This window comes from Ornithorhynchus anatinus, chromosome 2 (genome assembly GCF_004115215.2).
Source record: "Ornithorhynchus anatinus isolate Pmale09 chromosome 2, mOrnAna1.pri.v4, whole genome shotgun sequence".
Classification (NCBI taxonomy): Eukaryota; Metazoa; Chordata; class Mammalia; order Monotremata; family Ornithorhynchidae; genus Ornithorhynchus; species Ornithorhynchus anatinus.
In genome coordinates, this window is record NC_041729.1 from 95,054,615 (window position 1) to 95,077,668 (window position 23,054).

At 41.5% G+C, this 23,054-nt stretch overlaps 1 protein-coding gene across 2 annotated transcripts in view; it reads right to left on the minus strand.

Annotated features, from left to right (window-relative positions):
* Positions 1–23,054, minus strand: part of L3MBTL3 (L3MBTL histone methyl-lysine binding protein 3) — a 147,251-nt gene that overhangs the window by 33,068 nt on the left and 91,129 nt on the right. For both annotated transcript variants that reach the window (XM_029057559.2, XM_029057561.2), the window contains exons 13-16: positions 19,117–19,202; positions 16,855–16,965; positions 11,944–12,058; positions 5,479–5,581 (exon numbers count right to left, since the gene is read on the minus strand). In XM_029057559.2, the coding sequence (XP_028913392.1) occupies positions 5,479–5,581; positions 11,944–12,058; positions 16,855–16,965; positions 19,117–19,202 (415 nt within the window). The remainder of the gene's footprint in view (positions 1–5,478; positions 5,582–11,943; positions 12,059–16,854; positions 16,966–19,116; positions 19,203–23,054) is intronic.

A 23,054-nucleotide genomic window follows, 5' to 3' on the forward strand; every position in this document is an offset into this window, starting at 1 on the left:
CCTCAGCAACCTCCTCAGTAATATGGGGATTTAGTCTGTGAGCCCCAGGTGGGACATGAACGATGTCCAACCTGATTAGCTTGTTTCTACCCAGAATTTAGTACACTGCCTGGCACATAGTATGCGCTTAACAAATACCATTAATAAAAATCAGCAGTGCTTATTGAGCACTGTACTAAGTACTTGGGAGACTACTGTACAGCAGAGTTGGTAGACACGATCACTGCCCTCAAGGAGCTTACAGTTTACAGGTGAGAGAGATATTAAAATACATTAGGAATAGGAGAAATAGAGTATAAGAATATTGACATAAGGATTGTGGGGCTGGGATGAATATGAAAGTGCTTAGGTTCATAGTCAATGCAGAGGGGAGGGTGGATAGAGGAAATAAAGGGCCTCTTTATTTAGGGCCTCTTAGTCTGGAAGGCCTCTTGGAGCAGAAGTAATTTTAGGAGGGCTTTGAAGGTGGGGAGAATGGTGCACAGTAAGATAAAAAGGAAGCAGAGAAGCAGCGTGGCTCAGTGGAAAGAGCCCGGGCTTTGGAGTCAGAGGTCATGAGTTCAAATCCCGGCTCTGCCACTTGCCAGCTGTGTGACTGTGGGCAAGTCGCTTCACTTCTCTGTGCCTCAGTTACCTCATCTGTAAAATGGGGATGAAGTCTGTGAGCCCCACGTGGGACAACCTCATTCCCCTGTGTCTACCCCAGCGCTTAGAACAGTGCTCTGCACATAGTAAGCGCTTAACAACTACCAAAAAGGAGGAGGGAGTTCCAGGCCCTAAGGAGAATGTATGTAAAGAATCCGTCGCAGGTTACACAAGAACGAGGTACAGAGAACAGGCTGGTGTTACAGGTACAGAGTGGGAAAGAATACCACTGTGGGAAAAAATACACAGGTGGGTTAGACACGATACCTGGCCCTCAAGGGCACTCAATCTAAGAATATCAAGCAATGGCATTTATTGAGCACTTACTCTGCGCAGGGTACTGGATTTCTTTTGGAAAATATTATACTCTAGAGTCAGTAGGCACATTCCATGCCCACACTGCAAGAATTGTACTTTCCAAGCAATTAATACAGTGCTCTGCACACAGTAAGCACTCAATAAATATGAATGAATGAATGAATGAATGAATGAAGCAGCAGCATGGCCTAGAGGAAAGAGCTCGGGACTGGGAGTCAGAGGGCTTGGGTTCTAATCCTAGCTCTGCCACTTGTTTGCCATGTCACCAAAGGCAAGTCGCTTAACATCTCTGTGCCTCAGTTATCACATCCATAAAATGGGGATTAAGATGGTGAGCACTATGTGGGACAGGGACTATGTCCAATCTGATTACCTAGTATGTATCTACATCAGTCCCTGACACAGAGTGAGTGCTTAACAAATGCAGTTGAATTTGCACCCCTTATTCGCCCCACTCTTAGCCCCACAGCACTTATGTACATAACCGTAATTTATTTATTTATATAAAATGTTTGTCTTCCCCTCTAGATTGTAAGCTCGTTGTGGGCAGGGAACATATGTCTACTAACTGTGCTATACTGTATTCTCCCAAGCACTTAGTACAGTGCTGTGAACATCGTAAGCGCTTAATAAATACAATTGACTGAAATACTATACAAAATAAAGGAGCTTACAGTCTAAAGGGGGTGACAGTCATTTAAATAAATCATATGTGTAAGGGCGAAGAGGAGAACTAGAGAAGACATACAAAGAGTTATATCACACAACATAAAACAATGAAAAACACAAGAAGTACACAAAATAAAAACTGAAATCAGCAGGGTACTGTGGATGGAAAAGTGTAATTTCAGGCTCCTCAGGATTCAGAGTCCAAGACACAACTGTGGCTATAGTAACTGCCAGAGCAGCCACTCATCTTTCCAAGGTTTTGTGGAGTCCTCAAGCTATGGGTGCTTTTCTTTTTCCAGGTTGGCTGGTGGAAAGTAAGATATGATGGAGTCTCCTTGATGGGGCAGAGAAGAACTGGTGCTGGTTTCTGGGGAAGCAGTTTGGGAGGCTGCCCTGTTGTTGGGGGGACATGGAGGTCCCCCAGCTACACTGTACATCCCTGTGACCCTGTATGCACAGAGCACATCGGGAGTAGGGACCCTGGGGGAGTGGGGGTTGGAAGGGAGGCTACTGGTTGTTTCATTCGGTCACAGCAGAGAGGGCTTTTTAAATCTTGGCAGCAGGTCATCTGCCACCTGGATGCCCTGCCATGAACTTACTCATCATTTTTCCTTTCATCTATCTCATTTTTCCTTTCATCTATCTTCCCCATCACTGCCCAAATTAACCCTGTCCTCAACCCCTATAACTCTGAAAACGTCATCTAGAACCCTTGCCCTCGCTAATTTCCTCCCCTGCCCCATCATCCTATCTACCACCTCCTGAATCGGCCTTAGTATTATTTCTCGAAGCCCTATGTCCATAGACCTTGTTCAGGCCTTAATCACCTTGTGCCTGGAGGAATAATGAGTGAACTGTGCCAACAGATTCTACTGCTGCTTGGTGAGATACTTGTTGGAGAAGCCAGAATGAATAAGCAGATGGCAGAGCCTGGAAATCAGTATATTCTCCCGACTTGCTCCTCTTTCAAAGCCCAAAGCTTTAACTAAACAAGCATTTCTTCTGACTTTGTTCTTAACAGAACCAAACACTTCTAATACTTCCTAGGAGAGCAAATCTGTAATTATAATAACCTTCAGAGCTACTCTAATAAACTGACAATCAGACATCTGAAAACCTTAGCTTAAAACATCAATAAGCCAAAAGTTGGCTACACCAATTAGTGGATGCAAACTCATCCCTAACCCTTAACCTTAATATTTAACAACTTGTCAAAAATGAAAAACTGAATGCCAAAGGTTGACAGGAGCATAACCTCAACAAGGCCAAGAAATGTTCAATTATCAACAAAATCAAACCTTGAAAAATACATTAGGTCTACAGTCACATTAGGAAAAGGGGCTAAATTTGGGAATCAAATCTAGAAGGCAGAAATAATTAATCAGCCATGGAAATCTGTTCTTAAAAAGCACAGTCTATAGAATATTCATGATAAATTTCAGCCATGGGCCAGATAATAATAATAATAATAATGTTGGTATTTGTTAAGCGCTTACTATGTGCCGAACACTGTTCTATGCGCTGGGGTAGACACAGGGGAATCAGGTTGTCCCACGTGGGGCTCACAGTCTTAATCCCCATTTTACAGATGAGGGAACTGAGGCACAGAGAAATTAAGTGACTTGCCCACAGTCACACAGCCGACAAGTGGCAGAGCTGGGATTCGAACTCATGAGCCCTGACTCCAAAGCCCATGCTCTTTCCACTGAGCCACGCTGCTACTGGATTTGGCAACTCGACCTCGTCAGTGAGCAGTTTTTGATGATGATATCCTTTCTGTTTATCATTTAGTACTTGCAAGGATCCTGGCAAATTTTTTAGTTCAAAAGACCCATCATCTTTAGGCCACAACATAAAAGCAATTTCATTCCTTTGCAGAGAATACCTTTTCTCATTCACCACTTGATGGCATGTCAGTCAGAATGTGATTTAACCCCAGCCTTCCCTGAGAACACCCCGCAAAAGACACTTCAAACTATTTTCCTGAGACTGGACAAATTTAATATACCCTCCAACCCCAGTCTCACAGCACTTATGTATATATCCAAACTCTAATTTATTTTAACGTCTGTCTCCCTCTCTAGGTCTAAGTTCCTTGTGGGCATGGACTGTGTTCTGAAGACTCCACTGTACTGTGTATCTCCCAAACGCTAGGCACAGTGCTCTGCACACAGTAAGCACTAAATATGTGGATTAATTGACTGATTTCAGCAACTCTAAAGGCCAGGGTGCGAACAGAACAAAAACAGAATTTCTCTCCTCCAAAGGGCAAGGGGCAGGATTGGTTTTAAAGACAACAGCATGATCTAGTGGATAGAGCATGGGCTTGCAAGTAGAAGGAGCTGGGTTCTAAGGTTTTCTGGCCCCGTCACTTGTCTCCTGTGTGATCTTGGATAAGTCACTTCACTCAGTAACCTCATCTACAAAGTGGGGATTAAGACGTTGAGACCCAAGTGGGAAATGGATGTGTCCAACTTGATTAAATTGTATGTACCCCAGCACTCAGTACAGTGCCTGGCACATAGTAAGCACTTAAATGCTCCAAATAAAAAAGGAAAAAAAAGAGATGGGGCACTAGTTGGTTGTTGGAAGATCGTCTGGGTTCACAAGTCCAGGCTCTGAAAGAGGCCCAGTCTGGGTTTGACTAAAGCAGTTTCTAATCTGCGATGAGTGTTTTTTGAAAAATGAATTTAGACTGTAATCCAATTACCAGTCATCAGCTCATGCTTCTGTCTGGTGCCAAAATGAGCTACTAAAATGAAATGACTTTCAGGGATAAACAACCCCTAAAGATAAAAAAGAGGTTTCAGAGAGGAAAACCTCAAAGAACTCTATGGACTGGTGAGGTTAATTATCCACATTTTGCAATGTCTTTGGTAATTCCTAGGAGAAAAAAAAGTAGTATAATCTTCAGAGTTTTAAAATGACCTGGATCTTAAAACCTGTAGGCTCCAGATAAACAAGAAATCTCATCATTTTTCTCGGAACTGTTCAGGCAGCAAGGACTCACTTTGCACAGGACACACCAATTAGTGAACTAGTCAGGATACTGACACTGTGAAATTTGCTATAGCAAAAACAGACTTTGCTTTTATGATTAAAACACCAAGAGGATTACTTTAAACCCACGGTGAAACTGAAAGGCTGTCTAACATTACACCAAATACAAGTTCTAATTTGGCTTCTATAAGGGTCTGAGTCATCTCAATAAACAATATTTCACATTTGCTACTAAAAGCCAATGTGTGCATCGATTTCAAAGGTGAATCACATTTAATTTCAGTGTATTAATGGAGGAAGGAAAAAACATTGATCTGTCTCCATTTTATCTGGCAATAAACACTTTTCTTTAATTAGTGTGCACTAGTTTTCACCACAATTTCTGCTTTAGCCCTCCTGGCTATATTGTGAGGTGCGCCACTAGCTATCAAACAGCACCCCTTTGTGCCGCCATCAAGCCCACTGACAGGGATAACTCCTTCCAATCCCAGAGAGGCAAAGCCCAAGATGGTTATTTGCTTATCCAAGCCGACTAAAAGACAGCCCTATCTCTAGGAAAGAGCCAGGTAGCTGAGCTCAATCTATTTCAGGCAGCACGTTCAGTTACTGTGAATGCATTGTCTGCCAGGATGTCTTGCAACTAGAGCGCTACCCCTCATTTTCACCCGCTCACCATGGCAACTGCATTTAGTATGGATCTGATTTCAAAATTGAACGGTGGGGTCTTTTTCCCCCCTCTGCACGCAAAATGTATTATTTTAGAAGTACATGCAGCACCCACTGAGTAAACTACACAGCTCTGCCGAGGCAGACAGCAAATACACATAGTGTTTCTGCAGCACGTACCTGTGGTTGCCCGACAGCCTGGCTCTTTTTATATGGCCGACACCTTTGCATCCGACTGTGGTGCAGCCTCCTGGTTCTGAGACTTCCACTAGTTCCTGAGGGCCTGGGAGTAAAAATTAAATATAGAGTTCATCGTTGGACCAGACAGGAGTTTGAATGGACGAAAAACTGACAGAGGACGCAGGTGGAGGGGGGACAGTCAAGCAATCCTATTTTACTATGTGTGTCCTGTGTACAGAGTGCTGTACTAAGTATTTGGAAAAGTGAAAAAGAAGTAGAAAACATAGTCTTTGCCTTAGAGGATCTTCCAATTTCATGGAAGAGACAGGCAGACAGACAAGCAGCATGGTGTAGTGGATAGAGCATGGGGCAGGAGTCAGAAGGTGATGTATTCTAATCCCAGCTCTACCAACTGTCTCCTGTGTGACCCTGGGCAAGTTACTTCGCTTCTCTGTGCCTCAGTTCCCTCATCTGTAAAATGGGGATTAATACTGTGGGCTCTATATGGGAAAGGGACTGTGTCCAACCCAACTATCTTGTTTCTACCCCAGCGCTTAGAACAGTGCCTGGCATACAGTAAGTGCTTAACAAATACCATAATTATTATTACTATGAAGAGTGGTGCAGGAGTAGACAAAGGTGCATCGGGGAGTGAGATTATGGAAAGACGCATAAATAAGTGAATAAATAAGTAGAGTTTGTAGACTGATGTATATGTGAGTGGTAAGGATGGTGTAAGGATGCGTGACTGAAATGTGTGACTGACATCTACAAAAAACCTGACACTTATGGACACGGTAAACAGTAATTGTTGTTTACCAAATCCCACAGCACTGGGATGAGGGTGACACACACTGACGCTTGAAAGCCATTCCAAACGAAAGGAAAAACATCTTTATCCAGTGGGTGGCAATTATATGGAATTTGCTACTGAAGAAAGTTTTCGGGCCAAACCTTATCAGGTGGTTTAAGAGGGATTTGGATAAGTGGTGAAACCCAGAATGGGCTCAGTGAGAGCAATTTTAGGAACTTTAGCAGATCCACGCAAAATCTATCTCTAGACTGTGAGCTTATTGGGGGCAGACAATGTATCCCCAAAAGCTTGGTGCAGTGCTTTGCACACAGTAAGCACTCAATAAAAACGATTGAATGAATAGGGCTCAATAAATAAAAAATAAATGTCTCAATAAATGATTGAATGAATGAATGAATAAGACTGCCATGACATCGTTCTTCCTAGCCTTCTGTGACCACTGTCGAAGACAGCATATACTAGACTGGGTAAGCCACTACTTGATTCAGTTTGATTCAAAGCCTGGTCTGGCTAGGAAGGTCATGGGAGGAAAAGTTCAGCATTTTCTGGGGAACACATTTTGGCAAGTTCTGTCTATTCAGAGTAAAAAAAAACTAGCAGTCTTGTTAATTAAGTCATTTCTCAGTTGAGTATATTGATGAACCCTCCAGGTGTTAGGTTGAAAGAGCAGAACATCAAACGGAGACTTCCCGCTGGGCCTTCAGGGAAGACATCTGTTTATCACAGTTATTGACTGGCTTCCTTGATTTCAACTTTCCGATAAAAGAAGAAGAAAAGAAAAACTATGTAGTCATTAATCAGGCTGTTCTTATTTTAATTTTGAGCATCTGGTGTTCTTTAGTAGAAACTGCTGCAAAGACCAGGCATGATCTGACAACCTCACAGATAATATAATGGAACAATAAGCTTATCCTAATGTAAAATTACCAAGTCTCCCAGTTTAGTGACTAACAAAAAACCAACAAACTTCACTCACAAAATGTAATTTTGTACAGACTTTCCTGTTGAGTAAACATTTGACTCTGTTTATTATAAAGCAAGTTCCAGGTCCCAGTAAGTGCCTGAAAATTGAAAGTATAAATCCACTAGTTCTCAGGCATAATTACAATGTGGGTGGAGGACAAGAAATCTGACTACACTTTATTTGGTGAAATCTTGCCCAAGGAAGACAAGGCTCAACCTCTTCACTAGTCTACCTGTCTTCAGCTTCTTCCCATCTCCAATCCATACTACATTCTGCTGCCTGGATCCTTTCTTTAAAATGTCGTTCTGACATCTTTACTCTTCAAAAATCTCCCACCTTCATTCTTCACTGCATCCAGCAGGAGTGCCTGACCATTAGCTTTAAGATACTCCTTCTGCTCCCTCTCCCTTATCCACTCTCTTATCCCTCTCCATCCCAGCTTGCACTTTGGATTCCTCTCCAGCTCACCATATCATTGTGCCTCACTCTCACCTCTTCTACCTCTGACCCCTTGGTTCTGCCCTTGCTTGAAACTCTTGCTCTTTTCCAATGTACCAGGTCATATTCTCCCCATTCTGAAATCCCACCCTCCTCCAGTAGGCTGTTCCCGATTTAATTTTCTTCTCCCCAGATTATTCTCTCTCAGTCATATCAGCATTTTGGCCACACCTCCATACTGTTCGTTTTTTTTAATGGTACTTGTTCAGCTCTTACTACGTACTATGCACTGGGGTAGATACGTAGATACACAGATACAATATAATCAGATAGGACACAGTTGCTGACCCACCTGGGGCTCACTTGGAATCATCTAAGCACATCCATTTTCCCTTTCTCTTTTTCCTGCTGTTTGTAATTATTTAGTGTCTCTCTAGCCCCACTAGATCTACTTATAATTATTCAGTTTCTGTATAGCCCCACTAGACTTTAAGCTCCTGGAGGCCAGGAAGCACATCTTCTAACTGTACTGTACTCTCTCAAGGGCATAGTACATTGGTCTGCACCCAATAGGTACTCTGACTGAGCTGAAAGAGCAAATATGGATTATTTAAATCAATATTTTTCCCATGTTGGGATTTTCTACCGTTTTTAGAAGTTATTCTTCACCCTCAGCATAATCTGCATATAGAAGAACATGCACTGGAACAGTCCCTCTAGACTGTAAGCTAGATTGTGGGCAAGGAACATGTCTACATGTCAACAGAACATGTCTGTTATATTGTACTCTCTCAAGTGCTTAGTACAGTGCTCTGCACACAGAAAGCGCTCATTGAAAGTCAGAAGCAGCATGGCCAAGTGGAAAAATCACAGGCCTGGGAATTGAAGGCCTGGATTCTAATCCTAACTCAGTCACTTGTCTGCTGTGTGACCTTGGGCAAATCACTTAACATCTCTGTGCCTCAGTTCCCTCATTTGCACAATGGGGATCCAATACTTGCTTTCCTCCTCCTTAGTGAGCCCCAAGTGAGACCTGATGATTTTGTATCTATCCCAGTGCTCAGTACAGTGCTTGGCACATAATAAGCACCTACAAATACCACAATTATCAATATTAGTAATGATAATAATGATGGTGATAATGATAATAATAACAAGACTGATTCATGTAATGGAACCAAGAGGACAGAGCAGTAATTCTCCTGGCCAGGGAGCAAAGAGCGCCTAAGCAACTGCTGCTGCCATGATTTTCATAGCCACTAAAGTCGTTTGAAGTACTCTGAGGGGTAGCTATACACTAGGTTGTAAACTCTTGTGGGCAGGAAAGGTATCTACCAGCTCTGATATATTGTATTCAACCAAGTGCTTAATACAGTGCCCTACACATAATAAGCACCCAATAAATAGGACCGATTGATTGACTGATTGATCGGTTGAAAATTTCCAAAACGGATGCTAAAGACCTCTTTTTTCTCACCTCTCCTGCTCACCTCTTCCTTGCCCTTCATGCCTGTGTCTTCATTTCTTACTGGAGGGTTTGGCAAGAGCCAGCTTCTCTGTGCTTGTTTCCTCACCTATAAAATGGGGATTAAATACCTGTTTTCCCTCCCCTTATACAGTGACAAGAACTGATTATCTTGTATGTACTCCAGTCCATACCTCACTCCGCAGCACAGGTTACTTTTCCTACAAAAATGCTCCACTTCTCAACAGTCTTCAATGTTTGCCCATCCACCGCCACATCAAACAGAAATTCCATAAGACCCTCAATTAGCTTTCCCCTTTCCACCTAACTTCACTTAATCTCCCACCCCAACCCAGTCTATACACTTCACTCCTCCAACACCGACTTGGTCACTGTACCTCAATCACATCTGTTTTGCGGACCTCCCCTTGCTTGTGCCCTCTGTCTAGCCTGGAACTCCCTCCTTCATATTCTCCGGACCACCACTCTCCCCAACTTTAAAGCTCCCCTAAAATCACATCTCCAAGAGGTCTTCTCTAATCCTTCATTTCCTCGTGTATTCATCCTGCCCCTGTCACCTATGTACTTGTTGTGTATGTACCTGTACCCCTTAGCAAGTATATTTTCTTCCCACCCCAGTCCCATAACAACCTTGATCACTTTGAATATTCATCTCCACCCCAGCCCCACAGGAATTATGTTCAGACCCTTATATTCTGCCATTTTGTCTATTAATTGACATTAATGTCTGTCTCCTCATTAGACTGTATCCTCCTAAATCTACAGTACAAATACAAATCTATTGTACCACACTCTCCTTAGACTTAATACAGTTCTCTGCACATAGAAAGTACTCAATAAATGCCACTGATTGATTAGTACAGTGCTTGGCATATAGTAAGTATTTAACAAATACCACTACTATTATTTTTTTGCCAACAATCATGGCAGCATTTTCTTCTAGCTGCCTTTTTTGCTTTTCTGCCTCTCCAAGCTTCTGTTTTCCACTCGTTTTCCTGGGAGACATGGGGTGCAGCTCTCCCCACTTGTGCATGGGCCTCTACATAGGCTCAGTCAGACAGAAGCAAGCCTCTGAAGTCCCAGAAGCCAAGTCAGTTCTACTTCTATCTACAAAAAGATTAGAGTATAAGATTGCACACAGTGTCACTCTACCACAATCATTTCTACATCTGTAGCCAAGAAATGACAGATTTTCGCAAAGAAAATAACTCAAGGGAAATTATAGGACTGCTCTTATAAATTTCAGGAGCCTTGTACTATGGTGACACCATATCATTTACTAACAAAAAACAGTTTCAGGAGATGAATAAAACTTTTAAAAACAGACAGGCAAAAATACTATCATTTTTTTTTTCAAAATTCAAAATACTTTGCTAGAAGTCTCCAGCTTAAACTTTGTTGCAGGAAACAGCATGGCCCAATGAAAGAACAAGGAATTGGAATCAGGAGACCTGGGATCTAATCCTAGCTTCACCACTTGCCTGTTGTAGGACCTAGGGCAAGTCACTTAACTTCTTTGTATCATAGTTATCTCATCTGTAAAATGGATATGAAATACCTGTTCTCCCTCCCACTTAAGACCAGGAGTCCCTTGTGGGACAGGGACTGTCAAGCTGATTGCCCTATATATACCCAGTGCAAGCTCAACACTAGGCAATAAGCTCAACTCTAGGTAATAAGCTCATCTCTAGACTGTAAGCTAGCTATGGGCCTGGAATGTTTCTGCTAATTCTGTTGTACTGTATTTTCCAGAGTAGTTAGTACAGTGCTCTTCACATAGTAAGTGCTCAATAAAAAGCATTGATTGATTGATCAACAAATACTTGCAAAATATCCAATGGTACACAACACAGCAAAAAAAGACAGTTCCAAGCTGTTTGCAGGATAAGTAAATGATTAAATAAGCACACAAAATAACAGACTACATAGATGGTTTGAAACTACTGATCGATATACAAACATATACACTATTGGATTGCCAATTACCCTCACTACTGCTCATTCACACTCCAATTTGGGTACTTGACTTCCAGGTTTTATTTTCTTGTGTCTACAGTTCAAATTATATTAACAGGAACCAACTTTGGTGATGATACCATGAAATCTGAATTCATTTCCCCTGCCCAAAAGAATGGTTTTCTATTTAGAGACTGATTTTTAAAATCTGGAGAGGCTCTTTCACCAATTAAAATTTACAATACACTATTAAAATTTGAAACTTTTCCTTAATTTCTAATAAATTCCTTAATTTCAAATTCAGGGTCAGGGGAGACAGAAGCAGAGAGAGGAAAGAGGTAGCTGTACCATTATCCTTCAACCAGCCCTGAAACCCCAAACCACTACTGCAAGATAATTTGATGAGTCTGACCACGTGCGCCCCTCCCACCCACCCACCCCCCAAGACTGTCCACAGCTGGAGACTGAAAGCCAAGGTGCGGTAACAGTCATCAGCTTCTCTATCTTGCGGCTCCTACTTTAGGAGACTAGCTATGGAACACAGCTGGAGAATAGGAAAGGAGGATTCTTCTTGCCTACCCAACACCAAAATGCTTTGAAACATTTAGTACACTGTTCCACACACAGTGAGCATTCAATGAACACCACTGATTTACTTTAGTCATCCATCGCTTCAAGTTGACTTCTGCGACCCACAGAGGGCTGAGACAGGATGATCTGAAATGGAGGAATGGAGTGATGACTGGGCAAAAGGAGGGAAAATCTTTAAATCATTACTGGGTGACCACAATGTCAAGTCTTCCTTACTAAGAGGAGGCTGCAGAGGGTGTCCTGTCTTGGCACACCAGCCCACGGGATGGAGATCCGGGCAATCGGCTTCAATCCAGTAATCGTAGCTATTACTCCAGCCATCAAAGTGGACCTAAGGGCACACAGAGGAAACTGAACAATGCATTTTGGCTTACAAATACGCCCGCCAAGGAAATTCCCCTCCATCCCCTGGCACGCTTCTCACTTTCCCTCTTTTCTGACTTGTTTGGGAGCTGCAGCTGGCCTAGTTAGAAGAAACACTGAAAAGACTTCATTCAAGGGGAATGGAAAAGTTGATCAAACAAGTATTAACTGGGCATTGAGTATCATGCTGTCAGACTACTCATATATAACTTCGATCAATCAGTCAATCGATGGTGTTTAATGGGCGCTTATGGTGAATGCTGTAATAATAATGTTGGTATTTAAGCGCTTACTATGTGCAGAGCACTGTTCTAAGCACTGGGGTAGATACAGGGCAATCAGATTGTCCCACGTGGGGCTCACAGTTAATCCCCATTTTACAGATGAGGTAACTGAGGCACAGAGAAGTGAAGTGACTTGCCCACAGTCACACAGCTGACAAGTAGCACTTCAGAGACTATAAAAGAATCATGATAAGAAAAACAAATGAAACTGACTCTGCCTTTTGTTGGATTGAATAAAGTACATGTTATGAGTTTAGGCCCAGCAGTGTGATATTTTACACCCAACCGGTAGGTGTTTTACACGGCTATTCCTGATAGCTCAAATCTGTGCAATGTGTAAAAAATCAAAAGACTGAGTTTTGTTATGGTTTCTTGGGGCCCACTCTTGGATTCAAACATCGTCTCAGCCAGCAGGTAATGTGCAGAAGGGAAAGACATCTGTGTTTCTCCTTCATAGAAGCTTACACTTTGCTTAGTGGAAGGGATGGGAGGGAGATGACATTCTGGCAGACAGCAGCTCACTGAAGATGAGTATCTAAATGCAAGGGAGGGACCCTAATAATAATAATAATAATAATATGGTATTAGTTAAGCACTTACTATGTACCAGGCACTGTACTATTTACTGGGGAGGATACAAGCAAATTGGATTGGACACAGTTCCTGTCCCACGTGGGGCTCACAATCTCAATCCCCATTTTCCAGATGAGGTAACTAAAGCCCAGAGCAGTGAAGTGACTTGCCCAGATCACACAACAGACAAGTGGTGAAGCTGGAATTAGAACCCTTGACCTTCTGACTCCCATGCCTGCGCTCTGTGGCATTCCAGGCAGTCTCATCTCTAGTCTTGCCCCAGTCATTTTCCCCTTACAGAGTGTATTCTGGGGCTGTGGGTGAGGGAAGGTGCTCCTGCTAGCGAAGGAATTAAGGAAGGGGTGTTGTCCAACACAAGTTTATACTGCCCATCTCCCCATCTCTGGGGTATTGACAAGTTCCTTGGGGGCAGAGATTCTGTCTTCCCCTTCTTCTAAATGTCCCCTAAGCACATACCCAGAACAATGCCCTGCAGAGTAGGTACGCAGTGCAGTGCTCTGCCAACAGCAAGCATCTAGTACATATTCATTCAGTCATAGTTACTGAGCGCTTACTGTTTACAGAGCACTGTACTAAGCACTTGGAAAGTAAAATACAGCAATAAAGAGAGACCATCCCTGCCCACACCAGGCTTACAGTCTAGAAGGGGGAAGACAGATATCAAAACAAGTAAACAGGCATCAATATAAATAGAATTAAATAGGGCTCGTGACGAGGATGATGAGAATGAGATATGTTTGGGGGAGGCAGAGGAAGAAAAAATTGTCCCCCAAAACTTGAGAACATCTACCTTAATCAATCAACCAATCAATCAATGTACTGACTGAGGACTTACTGGGTGCAGAACAATATACAAAGCACTTGGGCAAGTACAACAAGAGTTGGTAAACACGATCCCTGCCCTCAAGGAATTTACAATCTTGGGTTGGTGCGAAAAATATATTAAAATCAATTACACGTCAGGGAAACAACAGACTGTAAGGCTATGTGTATAAGTGGTGAGGGCATAGGGAGAAAAATGACAGTGCTTTAATCTAAAATATGTAGGATTTTAAACCCCTGTGGGAGAATACCTTCATTTTAATCTCAAGAAATGCTGTTCAGGTATTTAGGAATCATTGAGAAACCTCTTTTATTTGAATATGATTAGCTCAAGCTGTATAATATAAGTCAACAAAGTACACTGCTCAAGGATGGATTCCTAGACCATGATGCCAATGTACTCAGTAACTGGGGCAAAACCAAGATGATTCAGTGATCTTCTAGGAATTTATTTGCCAGTCACAAAAATGATTGCCAGAACCAAATCTAGCTCCAAAGGCCTAAACTTGAAAATAGAACCACCCACAAGTTGGAACTGTTTGAGTGAACATGTCCTCTTGGTCCCGAGTTTCTGCTTTGAAAATTCAAATATGTGTGTGTGTGTACATACTTACAAATAAATTGCAAGCTTGTTGTAGAGAGGGAATGTGCCTGTTTATTGTTGTGTTGTACTCTCCCAAGCACTTAGTAAAGTGCTTTGCACACAAAAAGCATTCAATAAATGTGGGTGAATGAATGAATGAACTATGAATACCCCTGCATGTATATATTTACAAAGGGGAAAGCTTAGAGATGGATTTGGATGAAGAGGACTCTGACGAGCTGGACAACAAGGACAATCGGGGGGACTGAGCAACCCTCTGCATATCTTGCATATCCTTAAGAGAACATATCAGAAACAGAGCATGTCCCAAAGGTACTCCCGAAGCTCTTAATTAGGGAGTAAAAGGCTTTGACTAGGGATGTAAGCTCGTTGTGAGCAGGGAACGTGTCTGTTTATTGTTCTGTTGTTCTCTCCCAAGTGCTTAGTACAATGCCCTGCACAAAACAAGCACTCAATAACTATGACTGACTTATGAGCTCCTTTAGAGAAGCACACAGTGTGACTCTAAGCCCCCCCCCCCCCCGGCACCTCACAATCTGTACATATCTCTAATTTGTTTAATATATTTATATTAACGTCTGTCTTCCCCTCTAGTCTGTGAGCCTGTTGTGGTCAGGAATATGACTGTTGTTATACTGTACTCTCTCAAGTGCTTAGTACAGTAATTTGCACAAAGTAAGTGCTCAATAAATTCGACTGAATGAATGAATACGATTGAATGAATGAATGAATGCAGTTGTCCTCAAAAGTATAAGGTAAGTCACATAATTCCCGCCCATACTGCGCACACAAAAATGCTGCCCCTTGTTGTGCTGCCAGGCTTCAGGTCTACAGCACCTGACCTTGCTTTTTTTCCCCTCCCTGTGTCTTTGAGAACCTTTTGTTCAAAAAGACCCTCTCCTTTCCTGATAGCAATAAGCCAGTCTAGTCTCTCCTCAGCAGCTGATTCCCAGTTTTCACCTAGGACGCAGCACTGTCTGAGACTTTGCTTTGCCATGTCCTTAAATTGTTTCTTCTGTCTTTCTTGCTTTCAGTTTCCCAATTTCACCTCTCCATCCAGCAGCTGTTTGGATACCCTGCTGTTGCTCAATCTCCTCATATGTCCCACCGAGCGAAGGAGTGTTTAGATGGCATGGTTTTGCCCAAGTTATGCTACTCTTCCTGCTTCCTATTTCCTTTGCTGAGAATACTTTTCACCTATTACATATTTGTTATTACAAACACCCCCAGCCCATGCCCACCATTTTGTTCCTAGTTCCTCTAGACTGTAAGCTCCGTGTAGGCAATGAACATGTCTACCAAAACTGTTATGCTATATCCTCCCAAGTGCTCATTATACTGCTTTGCATACAGGAAGTACTCAATAAATATGACTGACTGATTGATTCCTTCAGCTACCCAGATAGCAGTTTACACCTAGGCAGTGGGCCACTATACTATTCATTCTCACTTCACTCCCTCTTCTCTTCTCCCTTTTATCTGACCAGGTCTTTAGCGAAAACACTACCTAAAGCTTGGACTACTCTTTTAGATTCCCAACTATTCTGCTAAGAATGCCCATAGGCAACCAGTAAGTAGCCCTAAAGCAAACCAATAATTGAGCATACAAAGTTGCATAACGAACTTAGAGCAATCATTTGGCCAAATTTGGATGAAAACATGCATTTTTGTTCAAGTCACCCTGAAGTCTGTCACCAGTTTACAGAATTTACTGATGATTTACAGAACACTGTACTATGTGAGGCTAAATTGTGATTTTAAAATTAAAGTATTCTTCCATGTCTTAAGTAACATAAAGTTGATTCCATGGTACCAATCAAAAGGTGGAGACACAGGTAAACGTAGTTTTTACCCTTTCAACTTTGCTGTGTTTCTTCAGAGGGAGGGCTGAAAGTACTCAAAGCATTCTAGATGTTTTTATGGTTTAAGGTTTCAGTTAATCTAGGTTTAACAGTGCAACCTCTATGTTTTCACTATGTGTCATGAAGCCAGTTAAGATTAAGAGCAAAACTCAGCCTAACTGAAAAGTTAACATTTGGCACTTCAGGAGATAATCTTTTTCCATGACAAAGGTAGAAATTATTATTTCTGTTCTGCATGCATAAAAACCTGTATCCTAGTTAACTACATTTTTAAAAGAAATATATAAATATAAGCTTAATCCACAATGGACAGAAAGTTCTGATAATTGAAAATCAAGCAAATGGGGCGAGTGAATGCAAAAGAGAGAATAATCAGGATATTCTCCTTGAGAATTACCAATCTTTGGACTATACAGATGGGGAGCTGTTCTCCTGGCATTACGTGAAGGGTCCTTTCTAAAAGGGGACTGAACTCTCATTTTCATAAGGAGCATTTGCAGCTACTCAAACTCAGCTGCCTTACATCACCAGTTAACATGCCAACAGACTTTAAGTCACCCTGGGGCACTGACCAAAATTGCATTACACAGAAACTCACTTTTATTCGGTAGTCATCTGTATCTGCAACAGTAGCTACTCTAATAAATACCGGATTCCTTTTGTCTACAATCTCCAGCTTCATTTTTTTCTGAAAACCATGTGGAGGTTTCTGAAATGAAGGAGGGTGATTTTCAGTGAAACAGAAAAACACACACCACACTGACAAAAAACAGTAATACACTACTGAGTTCAACAACTGATTTCAAACTAGCCTATCTGCAGTTCTAAAGAGTTCCCTTTCATCACCTCCAGACAGAACATTCTGAAGTACATAGATGTTTTAACATCAAAATTTTCCAAAGACAGGGAGAGAGGGAGGGAAGAAGGGACTAAAGGATGGAGAGAGGGAGGCAGAGAGGGAGGAAGGAATAAGGTATTTGTTAAGCACTTACTATGTGCCAAGCACTGTATTAAGTATTGGGGTAACCAATTAAGATAATCAGGCTGGACACAGTCTCTGTCCCACAAGGGGCTCACAGTCTAAGCATCAGTGAGTAGGATCTAATTCCCATTTAACAGCTAAGAAAACAGAGGCCCAGAAAATCAATCAATGGTATTTACTGACCATTTACTGTGAGCAGTGCACTGTATTAAGCCCTTGGGAGAGCACAATATAATTGAGTTGGTAGACACGTTTCCTGCCCACACTCGTTCATGGTCATCCAACACCGCAAGTAGCACACTGGGAATTAGAACCCAGTTCGTCTGAATTCCATACGCATGAATTTACTTCTTGTTTTCCCGGTTTTCAGTGGTAGGTACTGATTAAGCTAAGGAGGAAGGATTGATGAAAAACTCAGACTTTCTGGGTTCTTGTAAGAGAATGGCTAAAGAAGCAGGAATGAACATGTGCAGCACAAGCTACTTCCTGACCTTTAGTTGGCATTGTAATTTCCAGGCACAGGTTGGTACAAATCAAGACTGCACTGAGAAAGACCAGTAGTGGCTGAGCCAGACAAATCCGGGGGCTCAGATCGTCTGAGTCCCAGCCATCTTATAGGTGCAGGATTTTATACATGCCTGTACATGGCAGGAATTTCCAAGATAAGGCTCCCCAAGCCTCTAACAACACTTTTTTATTTAAAATTTGCTAAATGTTTCGGTAATATTTTGGGTAAATGTTATGGTTTATCATACTAGTACATGTAAGTGAGCAGAAGATAAGTAAAAGGTCCCTTTTATCACCCATATACCAGCCAGTCATGTGAAAAGGAAAACAGCTTAAACATTCTTATAATCATCATTTAGGATTTTAGGAAGGAAATATTTTTTTCACAAACTCTATGCAGAAAAAAAATGGTGATATGTTTTCCATGCAAGTTCTGGCACAGAAAAAATCATCAGTTTGAAACATAACTGGAGGTGCAAATGTCTTGAAGTGGTCATACCCCTGGAATGTCATGAAAGATACTTAGAATCTTTAGTTTTAGATGCCACCTCCAAAGAGACGTCTTCCAGGATATTAAAACCAATAAGCCCATTGCTTTCACAGTATTAAATTAAAAAAAGGAGTGCGCCCTGTCTTAAGGTACTTCTGTCTTGGGTAAACTTCCAGAATGTCTACCTGAAGCTCTAAAATGGCAACCCAATTTATTCCACACTGTCTCTAGACCGTAAGCTCATTGTGAGCAGGGAATGTGTCTACCAACTCTGTTATATGTACTCTCCCAAGCGCTTAGTACAGTGCTCCAAAAATAGCCCTCAATAAATACGATTGATTGGTTGTTTCTAATGTCTTTAGGGAAAGCAGTCCAACTGACATTGAACTTTACTTGCACTTAAAACTTAGGTTGGGATAAACAATACTGTGTTGTAAACTGGAATGAAAGTAAAGCTTGAAAGTCATTAGCTGAAAAAGTATTCTTTAGATACCAATCACTGAAAACATCTTGTACGGATTTTCATTCTACTCTTAAGAAAGCAATTTTGCTTAGTCTCGTTTATAAATCTTTAGCTTGCATTTCCAACATTCTTTCAATGACAACCCTGTTTCTTCATTCCACAATTCAAATTTCCCTAAGCCTAAACCAATTATAGATACAGTAGTTTCCAAAATTCATTCCAGTCTGAAGATACTTCACTTAAGTGACTTCTTGTTATGATTAACATTTTTCTGCTAAAATTACTCCTTTGAACCAAAAGCATTCATTCATTCAACTGGGTCTAACAAATAAACTCTTCGTAATTGTCCAAAATAAAATCTGGAAAAATGTGAGAAATCTTCACTAATACAAATAAAGTTTAAAGTGTAGTAGCTCACCACTTTAAAAGCCCTTGCAGGAGCAGGTAGGGAACTAGTTTCTTCTAAATATTTGTCCCAGGAAAAATGCTTGGCATTTGGGTAATCTAAAAGACACAGAGAGAAAAATAAAACAATTAATAATGGTAACAACAATACAATTGGAAAGCAGCATGACACAGTGGAAAGAGCCCAGGTCTGGGAGTCAGAAGACTCTAATACTGGCTCCACCCCTTCTCTGCTGTGAGCCAGTACACTTCTCTATGCCTCACTTCACTCATCTGTAAAGTGGGGATTAATACTGTGAGCCCCATGTGGGACAGGGACTGTGTCCAACCCTATTTGCTTGAATCCACCCCAGCGCCTAGCTTGGCTCATATTAAGTGCTTAACAAATACCACAATTATTATTATTAATAATATTAATTGGTTTCTCCCTGAAATGCTACTGAGCCACTGATAGTGCTGCAGAGTGAGTTTTAGAGTCTGCTTGAACCAAGCCTCTAAAACAAACATTCCTATAAAATGAATCACGATATAACTCACCCATGGCTGTGTTAAGACACTGTCCCCCTTTCTTCCCATGTATTGTATCCATATCAGGCTCTAAAACAGTCATGTTCTGACAGAATATCTGCACTGGAAATTTGGACTCAACTACTTCACATTTCCACAGCCCTTGTGTATATATATATCCATTATTTATTTATATTAACATCTATCTCCCCTTCTAGACTGCAAGCTCCGTGTGGACGGGAAATGTGTCCACCAACTCAGTTGTACTGTATTCTCCCAAGCACTTAACACTGTGCTTTGCATACAGTAAGCACTCAATACATACCATCGATTGATTAATTGATTTCTTAAGCTCCCTGAGGTGGTACGGGAAAGGCAGGGTCACAGATTCCTTCTCTTTTAATGGCACAAACAACATATAGCTAGCTACTTGAGGAATTTGCAAATTTTTTGTTGTGTCAACTTTATCCTATTTTTTGTCATATCTCAGGCTAGGGGAGTTGGACTGGTGCAGTTTGGGGGTTTCACTAGAACTCTAGAGGCTGCTCTGAGCCACATTTAGCAAGCTGAAATGTAATCATCAGATTCCAGGGCAATCTGAGAGCAGAATGCCCAACCTAACACCCTAACTGGATTCCTCTAAAACTTGCTTATCCCTGACCCAATAATCCTGCACTACTCCAGGCCAGGAATTTCCTCCCCACTCAGCTCCACCACACCCTGTGCCTTAGTACTAACAGTATTTATAGAACATTCTACAATTGTGATGCACTATGTGCTTGATAAACAAGAGAAATAGCATATTCCCTGTCCTCAAGGCTCTTACAGCCCTAAAAGCCCAACTTCTCCATGCCTCAGTTCTCCTGTTCTCTCTGCTACTTAGACTGTGAGCCCCATGCAAGATAGGGACTATGTCCAACCTGATTCACTTGTATCTAGCCCAGCGCTTAGAACAGTTTTTGGCACATAGTAAGTGCTTAACAAGTACCACAATTATTATTGTGAATTATTATATGTTCTCAAATACCAAGAATGGTATGTGGCATATAATAGCTGTTCAAATCAATAGAGTTGAGGAAGGCGACGACAATGACCAGGCAAGGTGGCCTCAAAATACATATCTGGTACAACAATCCCCTGTAGCACATGACTGCACTCAGCACTGAGTAGGTCCCTTGCACAGAGTTGGCCCCATCCTGGATTCTTCCACTAAAGCATTTTCTTCAGAAAACACAATGGTCCTAGGCAGTCATGGCTAGTCAGTTAATCAATCGTATTTACTGAATGCTTACTGTGTGCAGAGCAGTGTATTAAGTGCATGGGAGAGTAAACTATAACAATAAACAGACACATTCCCTGCCCACAGGGAGCTTACAGTCCAAACATTACAATTTCAGTTTTGGTCCTAATAAGCCAACATACAGCATTTCCTAGTTTGACTAGCCGAGAAACGAATATTTTCTGATCATTATCATGAAGTGATTCAAGAAAGCTGCCAGTTCTTTCTAAATTTAGTCTGTACTTAAAATTATTATCATCACTGACAGGAAAAAAATATTATCCTACAGGCATCCGACCTTTAAAAAAATAACCTTACTTGGAAAAAGTAACCAGATTTTAGTGTTCGTGTTTCCGAAAGAAACACCACAACCCGGATCTTGAAAACTAAGTAGCAATAATTTAACAGTAAATTGCATCTATCTGATACTTTGTTATATTTGTCAAAAACATAGGCTTGTAATAACCTGCTGTAGATCATGTTTCTAGATAGACCTGTGCTCTATAATTTGGATGGATCCAACATACTCAACGCTTTTCTAGGTTTTCCATTTCTAGGTAACACAATGTGGGTGAATACATGTTTTCAGAACCTTTACTTTTCCATTTCTCAACCTGTGGGTTCAAATCACAGCCAGAACACAATTTTACATTTTATCTTCCTTTGGAATTTTAGTTTTTTTCATTAATGGAGGAGAGCAAAGCTACCAGATGGTCCTTTGGTTCTCTGCCAGTCCTGAATATACTGTTCCCAGGAGGTTGGATGCCATTTTTAACCTTTAAAACCCACTAAATTTTAAGCACCTTGAAGCAGGAACTATGCCTTTTACTTCTATTATATGGCTTCAAAAGCCTATTACAGTATTCTTCTTATAGCAGATGCTCAGTACAGAGTTGGCACCTAGCAGACATCCAATATAGTACAATACCCTACATAGAGTAGGACTCAATAATTTTGAAGAAAATGATGAAACGCTGCAGTACCAAGGGCATGGGTGAATAATCAGTGCAGTCAGCGGTCTTATAATGTGTGTTTACACTACCCATTTTATATTAATGTCTGTCTCCCCCTCTGGACTGTAAGCTGGTTGTGGGCAGGGAACATGTCTACCAACTCTGTTATACTGTACTCTCCCAAGCACTTATTACAGTGCTCTGCACACAGTAAACACTCAATACATATGATTGATTGACTCATGCAAAAGGCCTCTAATTCATGTGTAACTCACATTTTTGTTGACTTGGTACCAAGAATTAATCACATTTTGCCAAAAGATTAATTAGCTTCTCATCATCTATTTTTAGTTTGGATTTCAAAACCATGATAGATGGGTACCAGGAGGAGGACAGTTTAGTAGGATATTGCATTGTACTCTCCCAAGCGCTTAGTACTGTGCTCTGCACATAGTAAGTGCTCAATAAATAACACTGATTGGTGTGAATTTGTTGGCCCCACATGACAGAGGATACCATCTCCACCTAACTGCAATGGAGGGCTGCTCTAACAAGTGCCCAGGGTTTTGCTCTGTGGTCCTATTTGGCTCTTCTACCCGTAAATACTCAACCTTCCAATTTATCCACTCATTCTCCCAGTACATCCCAGTTTGCACACTTTGTTCCTCTCCACCTAGCCAACTCACTGTGCCTCATCATCCCCAGCACTGACCATTGCTCACGTTTTTCCTTATCTTTTAAAATCTGTCAGCTCTTAGTATCTTCAAAGCCCTTCTGAAATCATATCTCCTCCAGGAAGCCTTCCTTGATTAAATTTGTTTTTCTCCAGGTTATATTCCCCCAATTATCACTTCAACACCAACTTTTCACTTATATATTCACACCTCCCCACTGCATGTATTTACATATCTTTACACTCTGCTTCTTCCTCCATATGTAATTTAAGTGTTTATTTCCTCCTCCAGATTGAAAAGTTCTTGAGGGCTTGGACTCCCCCAAGCACTTACAGTGATCTGCATAAAGGTGGCACTCAATAAATGCTACTGACTGACTGAAAAGAAGGGGAACAGCAGTTAGAGGCCTGAGTAGCAGTGTGGTCGAGTGGAGAGAGCCTGAGCCCAGCAGCCAGATGACCTGGGTTCTAATCCCAGCTCTGACACCTGTCTGCTGTGTTACCTTGGGCAAGTCACCTAACTTCTCTGTGCCTCAGTT